The 8,503-nt window shown below is 37.2% G+C and overlaps 1 protein-coding gene across 2 annotated transcripts in view; it reads right to left on the bottom strand.

Annotated features, from left to right (window-relative positions):
* EPRS1 (glutamyl-prolyl-tRNA synthetase 1) overlaps nucleotides 1-8,503 on the bottom strand; it is a 53,098-nt gene continuing 44,595 nt past the window's right edge. For both annotated transcript variants that reach the window (XM_081314062.1, XM_081314063.1), the window contains 6 exons: nucleotides 8,235-8,432; nucleotides 6,933-7,106; nucleotides 6,257-6,417; nucleotides 4,714-4,792; nucleotides 1,173-1,237; nucleotides 1-367 (listed from right to left, as the gene is read on the bottom strand). In XM_081314062.1, the coding sequence (XP_081170188.1) occupies nucleotides 217-367; nucleotides 1,173-1,237; nucleotides 4,714-4,792; nucleotides 6,257-6,417; nucleotides 6,933-7,106; nucleotides 8,235-8,432 (828 nt within the window). In that variant the 3' untranslated portion in view covers nucleotides 1-216. The remainder of the gene's footprint in view (nucleotides 368-1,172; nucleotides 1,238-4,713; nucleotides 4,793-6,256; nucleotides 6,418-6,932; nucleotides 7,107-8,234; nucleotides 8,433-8,503) is intronic.

The raw sequence follows: 8,503 nt of genomic DNA, 5'->3' as shown, positions 1-8,503 counted from the left end.
CAGATGACAATACTTATTTATTATAGAGATACTGTATACAGAAAGGTTTATGCAATACTGTAAGTTTCACTGAAAGGGTATGTCTCTCTCTATGGCTTTATTAGTCACCATTTTAAAAAGTAACAACAAAAACCTGGACAGTATCAGGGAACATCTCAGTCTTTAATTTAAAAAGTTGAGTTGAAATATAAGGAAACTATCGTTTCCAACAGTAATTTAATAACTGCGTCCAAAGAGAGTGTAAAACTTTGCAGGGTTCTTGTCACAGACACATCTTGCTCCATTCTGCAGCTCAGAAAGTGGTTTAAAGGGGATGCAGAGACTTTTTGCTCCCATGGATGGAGCACCAGGTTCAAGATCTTGATCTCTGAAAGAGAAAGCAGGTTTTTTTGTACAATTCCCAGCTTATTTAACAGAATAACAAAAAAAAAACAAAGAGTTGGAAGGGATCTTGGAGGTCTTCTGGTCCAACCCCTGCTGAGGCAGGAAACCCTACACCATTTCAGACAAATGGTTGTCCAATCTATTCTTAAAAACCTCCAGTGTTGGAGCATTCATAGCTTCTGGAGACAGGCTGTTCTACTGGTTAATTGTTCTAATTGTCAGGAAATTTCTCCTTAGTTCTAGGTTGCTTCTCTCCTTGATTAGTTTCCATCCGTTGCTTCTTGTCCTGCATTCAGGTGCTTTGGAGAATAGCTTGACTCCCTCTTCTTTATTTAATTTGGAACAGTTTATATTTGTCAGATAGAAGTTGTCAGGTCTGACCTAGTTAGTGCTTGCCTTACAATAGTTAAAACATCTTTAAGCAAATAAATCAATTACATTCTATTAGCCTTGAAGGGTGTCAGACTGCCCCTGAAGGTCATCTGCTGGGAGATTTCTGGGCTTCTTTCTCCAGTTTGCTGGCCACTATGAGAACAGAGTGCTGGGCTAGATGGATCAGGGGTCTAATCCAGTAGGATTGTTCACAACCACACACAGCATGTCACCATCGTTTCATACAGAGGTATTTTTCCTAAGTTAATTCTTTCTATTAGTCACACATGCAAGTTTTTACAAAATTTCCTACTGGTTTTCAAACAGTAACACATACAATATATTGTAACTGAAAAATATGCATTCTAAGATGCCTTTCTCTTTTATTCATACATGTCACACATCTCCCCTCTTACCTGGCAGTTGTTTTTTTTATCCAGTCCTCACATTCTATTTCTCCACAGAAAGGAATCTGCACTATCTGAAATAAGACAGCATGCATATATTTTAGAGTTCATGTAAAAAGAATTACTTTTTAAATAAGAATTTTATTAAATTGTAACAATATCCATTGCTTTAGTGGCTCTCTATTTAGTTTTGCAATACCAAAGAGCTAAAGTAATTCCAGCTATCTTAAAAGAAATCACACTGACTCTACTTTCTTATAAATTGTCTTTGTATATTCAGTACGCAGACAACTACTAAGATTTATTCAGTGTTTTAAGTCTTGTAAGACTTTAACATGCACGATTAATGAAAGCATAAAGGGACCTCTTATTACTGAAATCACATAAAACAAATTAAACCACAGGATTTTGGGGAGAAAGTCTAATCTTTATAATAAAAAAAACCCTAAACATTACAAAGAGACAAATATAGATATCATCCTTATTTTAACAAAACAATGGAAGATAAAAGGCAAAAATCCTGCTTTAATTTTTGATTCTATTTTCCAAACTTTGATATCCATACTATTCTAATAACTTTCAAAATTTCCAGTGCATTTTCCAGATGTGATAAGGCAACATAAAGTTTATCTTTTCTATTTAACAATGAAAAGAAAAAACTTCTTTGCAAACATTTTCAATAATTTCTAGTATTCTTGTAAAAAGTGTGGTCTCTCCAATACATTATATTATAGTTAAGTACTGAAGCAATTTATATATTCATTACTATCTTCAGTCAGAGTAGAGCTGGGACCTTGGAGGTCCTCTAGTCCAACCCCTTCCTCAAGCAGGAGACGTTATATACCAGGGATCTTCAAACTTGGCCCTTTTATGACTTGTGGACTTCAACTCCCAGAATTCCTCAGCCAGTGTGCCTGGCTGAGGAATTCTGGGAGTTGAAGTCCACAAGTCATAAAAGGGCCAAGTTTGAAGATCCCTGTTATATACCATTTCAGCCAAGTGGCTCTTCTTTAAAAATTCCAATGATGAAGCACCTCCAACTTCTGAAGGCAAGCTGTTCTACTGGTTAATTGTCTGCACTGTTAGGAAGTTTCTCCTTAATTCCAGGTTGCTTCTCTCCTTGATTAGTTTCCATCATTTCTTGTCCGGTCTTCTGATGCTTTGGAAAATAAGATGACGCCCTCTTCTTTGTGGCAGCTCCTCAAGTACTGGAATACTGCTATCATGTTCCCCCCCCCACCCTTCTTTTCTCTAGACTAGCCATACCCAGTTCCTGCAACTGTTCTTCATATGTTTTTGTCTCCAGGCCTGCAGTCATTTTAGTTGCTCTTTAGTAGTGATTCTTGGTATAAGTAGTTCTCTCAAAAAGATATTCAGTGAATGTTGTAACTCTCATCTATTTTACCAAAGTTACCAACTTATGCATGCCCTTAGTTTAGAAAACAGAGAAAGACATTAAAAGTTCTCAAACTCTATGACTGCTTACTTCTCAAAAAACGGGTATTGCATCGTGTTTTTCTAGCCATAAAAATTTACGGGCATTTGCTATATTTTATTATTATTATTTTTAAATTCCATTTATATCCCGCCCTTCTCTGAAGACTCAGGGCGGCTTACAAGCTTAGCAGTAGCCTTCATTCTATGTATATGCCTGCTTATTAGGGCTTTCACACACACCCCAAGCGGCATTATTACAAAGTCAGCTTAATTGCCCCCAACAATCTGGGTCCTCATATTTGAAATTTAACACATATTTTATACGTAGAAAAGTTAACTCAGTTACTCTTTGACTTATGACCACAACTGAACCCAAAATTTCTGTTGCTAAGTGAGACACTTGTTAAGTGAATTTTGCCCCATTTTATGACCTGCCATAGTTATTAAGTGAATCACTGCAGTTGTTAAGACAGTAATGTGGTTGTTAAGTGAATCTGGCTTCCCCACTGATTTTGCTTGTCAGAAGGCCGCAAAAGATGATCACATGACCCCAGGACACTGTAACCGTCATAAATATGAGTCAGTTGCCAACAATCTGAGTTTTGATCACGTGACCATAGTGCAACAGTTGTAAGTGTGGAAAACGATCATGGCACTTTTTTCTAGCCACATCCATCACTGGAAGAGAACAGAGCTAGTGGATCAAACTATCCATTCTTCCCTTTACTTCTCCAGCATTTCCTCCCAAGTCTCTATTATATCTGATGAATTCTAACTGAGATTGCCTTATAAATTGAAAGAATGCATACTTACATATCTATCTATCCCCCTTTATTCTAAAGGAGGTTACATTTTACATGTTATGCCAAGTAGGTAAGTGGTACCTTAGAATAAAAGTAAACCTACTGTAAACTTTGCTTTCTATAAACCAACAGCAATATTTTATTGCATGGAAAAGTGTTTTATTGCTGTATCATATAAGTTCCAATAACCTCTTATCATTTGACATCTTTGCATGCACTTGATGATCCTTATTTAAATCAGATAGAAATGGTTTCTTGACGTAAGTAATGTGTCCTATGAACTGAATGCATTAATTATATCATTTTAAATTATTTTACAATTATTCCCATTGAATTTATTACAGGGTCTGAACAGACATTCAACTTGCTGTTTTATTTTCTGCTGATAAAGCAAAGACAGCAAGTGTTCCGATGGTGGGGTGACAGTATTCACCTTTACAAATGTTTTGAAAAGGATGAAAGTAGTTGCTATTCCTATGTTATCTTTCTGATAACTACTTGCCATAGTTCACCTCCACTGCCACTCTGACAGAAGAGAAACATCACCACATAATTTAGATGTCCTGTATTATGTTCCGTATTAGCGGTCTGGTAAGGAAAAAGCTTGACAAGAATTCTCTTGAAACAAAATATTCAGCTTGGCTAACTGCAGCTTTTGTATTAATTAAAGCTAATAGATAAACACGTTTCAAAACAAATAACCAAACAATCAATCTTTGGCTTCATTGCTGGCATATACGTTACTCATTCTTCCACATTTACAATTAAAAGCACTATTTGCAATTCTTGAACTTTTTTATGTGGGTCAAATGTTCCTTATTAGGGATACATAAGGCTTGTTGCCCTGGGATTGAAATATTCTGGAAACACTAGAATGCTTAGTTTCTCTCCAGACCTGCCAAACTTCCTTCTACATAGTGATATTCCAGGGGATGTTCTGTGATTCCCAGAAGTAAATCCTCCCAACTTGAAGTAATTGGAGATGTACTAGACATGGCATTCCAAGTTCTATTTCCATCCTTAAAACACTTTTGCACCACTCCGGTTCTGACTGTTTAAATAAGCAAGCTGCATTCCACAACGGCAGAGTCTGGGAAAAGCTTCGTGGTTTGAGGGAAATGGAGCATTTCAGAATTCTCCAGAATACTCTGTTCCAAGATCAAGAAAGCTTCCAGAATCCTAGCAGTTACATTTTTAAAAAAACACAAACAAACCCATGAATGCATGTTGTACTGCATTTATGGTTTACTAGGTTTTAAGAATGGATAGGTAGGGACTCGTAGCCACCAGTGCAATGGCAAATTATTTACCTTTCCAGAATCAAGTTCTTTCTGAAACTCTTCCATGGAATTAGCCACCACCATATGACTCTTAAGATCTTCAGCAGCTCTAAGATAAAGAAAATGTTCAGTCCAGTCACAGATAGTCTTGGATTTATGGCTGGCCACTTAATGACCGTTCAAAGTTATGACAGCCTTTATGATCAGTTGCAGCATCCTGCACCCATGCGACTGCAATTTGTTAAGTTTTTAGCCGGTGTCCAGCAAAAGTCGCCCATTTGGCAAAATGGATTCATTTAATGACCACAGAATTCAAAACAACCATGTGATTTGAACTTACTACCGTGTGGTTTGCTTAATGACTGACGTAAAAACGGTCAAAGACCGAGTCACATGGGTGCTTTGAATTATGACCACAACTTATGACCACAATTCTGCTCCCAATTGTGGTTATAAGTCGAGGACAATCTGTAATGAGCATATGTTGCGTAAGTGTACTGAATCAGGTTGTCTAAAACATTAAAAAGGTAAATAATCTTTTATAATTCTCCCATATTCAAATTTTCTTGAGTATGCACCTAAGGTTCATACATTTAATTTTTTTCCACATATTAAGTTTACATGATAGGTAAAGGTAAAGTTTCCCCCGCACATGCGTGCTAGTCGTTTCCAACTTTAGGGGCCGGTGCTCATCTCCGTTTCAAAGCCGAAGAGCCAGCGCTTGTCCGAGGACATCTCCGTGGTCATGTGGCCGGCATGACTAGACGACAAAGGCGCACGGAACGCTGTTACCTCCCCACCATAGTGGTCCCTATTTTTCTACTTGCATTTTTACGTGCTTTCGAACTGCTAGGTTGGCAGAAGCTGGGATGAATAACAGGCGCTCACTCTGCTACATGGCACTCGGGATTCGACCCACCAAACTGCCAACCTTGTGATCGACAAGCTCAGCATCCTAACCCACTGAGCCACCGCGGGATAGTCCTATACAAAAGTGTAACCAAATCTCACTCAGAAGTACTTAATGCAACCAGCATAGATTACAGCTGCTAGACTGCTGATTGGGTATTTTATTATATTTGTATTATATCTGTCCTAAACGGATTAAACTGGCAGTCAGTCTGCTGTCGGGTCAGATTTAAGGTACTGTTATACAAAGCCTTGAACAACTAAGGGCTAAAATTCCTTATTTTTTAAAATTAACTAGCCTCCCAATCATGCATGTCCTTCAAGGCAGGTCTTGCTCTCTGGACTTGGACTTGCAGATGGCTGTTTGTTTGTGACTCAGTGTATCCTCACCAAGATGGCACTTATCCAACAGTAGGATCTCCAGCTGTATGGAAAACCAAACAACATTCTTTTTCTCTGGACTGTGTAACTTTCAGAGGTGGCCTAGCTGTTTTCCACAAATTAATCTTCTGATTGGAATTCAGATGCCCTTGTTTAGTTCTTATCTTTCATTTATTACGGTAAGCTTAGTTTATGTATATCTGAAATCGTGTGACAGGACTGCAGATGCTGTTTATCTTCTCCATTCTATCACACTCCCCTTTTCCCCATCCCCACGTTTAACCTGTTATAAAGGTTAAGATGGATTTCTTCAAGAACACGTCTCAGCTGGTCCACTGCTTCATTCTCAGAAAAGGTCAGCTTTTCTCCTGTGTCCCTTCTAACAGCTACAAACTGATGATTCTTCATATCGCGTGGCCCCACTTCAAGCCTGACTGGAACACCCTATAAAACAAAAAGTCACAGAGTGTTTTGTTCCTCTTCACATTTTCCGGACATTATTAACCAAAACCTAAAACTAAAACACTCCTTTGGGTTATGCTGAAGACTCCCAAGCTTAGATCTACTGAAATGTAACATTTTATGTAAATTATTCCTCAATCCAATAGCCAATATTAAGGAACTTGTGCCACCAAGGACAGATTAGGAAGCTTGGTTTATAGCAAAAAAAAAAAAAACAACCCCCCCCAACTTTTTCCAAGACTTAGCAGTGAGGTAATAATTACTGACGGATGGAAACATTCATCCCATAGAAACTCAGGAATGGATGATTCCTCTCCAAATAGCAGGTGGCAGGACATACTCATAGATACACAATTTATCAGTATATACTGATTTTTACATTTACTTTACATTTTTACATTTGTTTTCTATATATATGCTTCTAATACCAAATCATATAGATGAAAAAAGCCTGTAATGAAGAATTAATCAAAAGAGAACAGAATGAAAATATTTACCTTAAGCTCCCAGTGATTGAATTTCCACCCAGGTGAATAGTTCTCTCTCAAGTCAGTTCGCACACGGATGTTAGCAAGGCGCAATCTCTTACAATATTCATTGCATTTTGTCAGTAAAGCCTCCTTCTCTTCTTCCAAAAGGGAATTAGTGATACCACAGGGAATAATCACCACCTGAATAAGGACCCAGTAGTTATAAAGCTAGACAGAAGAAAGCCTCTCTGAATGAAGCTGTTCTGTAGCTGCATGTATAAGGAGCAGTTCCTAAAGGAGCTGCATGATCCTGGAAAACATATGCATCTGCTTCAGGAAAGATGTCCCAGATATACAAAGATTTGCATAGTTCTATTAATTAGTGTACTACTTTATACAGCTATAAAATGTGCAAGATGGATTTTTATTTTATAATCTTTAAGGAAGGCAATCCAAAAACTGTAGAAAATTACTCCGACTATCTGATTCAAAGGAAAGGGATATAAAAAATAAAATATATTATCAATATTTTCACCATATCATGCTATTTCTCCTATCCTTCATTAATGACAGCTTTTCATAATTCCTCTGTCTCAAAGAGAAAGCACTGTAAATAGATAACTTATCATTCTTAACTTTCATACTTGCAGTCTAATACATATCTGAACAACTCTTTCAAATATTAGAACCTTTTAAACATTTTTCCCAGTGCCAATAATTGTTTCCAATTTTACTTTTTGTTTGCGCATATTTATTAAAGCATATAAAAACAACTAAACAAACATCAATGAAGTATCGCAATCACACCAATTTGCTGAGAAAGGCAATAGAACATCAGGAATATTTTTACCTAAAACCAGAATCTCTACTTTAGCCCTTTTTTCTCTACTTGTCTATTCAAAACCTCAGGCCAATTTATAGAATGCAATAGCAACACAAATAGTTGCATCTCCTTGCACTTTTCCCTGCTGCCACAGCAACACAGAGATGATGGTACCACACCTGGTAATGGCCTTCTTTGCCCCCTTGTGGTACCAGATAGAAGGTTACTATTGTAACCCTCTTTGAATAGCTTTCCCTAGCTAAATTTAATTGCCAATTGTTGAAGGATTGAACACAAATGTAAGTGGGACTTAATTAAGAATGTTTAGGATTCCCTGAAATTTACAGAACAAATAACTACAACTCAAGTAATTAGGACTTCAGAACAAGTTTTCAGCTATGGCTTAACCCTAGTTTGTCTACATCCCCTTTTCTACAAAATGGTAAGGAAAAAAGGAAAAAGCCATCAGAGATGTGCATCAATTGAGGATTTTTTTTTAAACTCACCTGAAAACATGCTACTCTAGGTGGCAGCACCAAACCCATGTTATCTCCATGAATCATGGTCAAAACACCAATGGTACGGGTTGTAATCCCCCAAGAATTTTGATAAGCAAATTGTTTCTCTCCTGGTATTCTGGGATCTTCAAAGACAATCTCAAACATCTTTGAAAAATTCTGTCCCAAGTGATGAGATGTTGCTCCCTAAAATACAATACAAGAAAATAAAAAGCATTCAGCAAACTGAATATATGCATGAATATATGGTAAACAAC

The sequence above is a fragment of the Vipera berus genome (assembly GCF_964194415.1).
Source record: "Vipera berus genome assembly, chromosome: 1".
Taxonomy (NCBI): domain Eukaryota; kingdom Metazoa; phylum Chordata; class Lepidosauria; order Squamata; family Viperidae; genus Vipera; species Vipera berus.
Note: the sequence above shows the minus strand (reverse complement) of the source record. Positions and strands in the feature narration are given on the sequence as shown.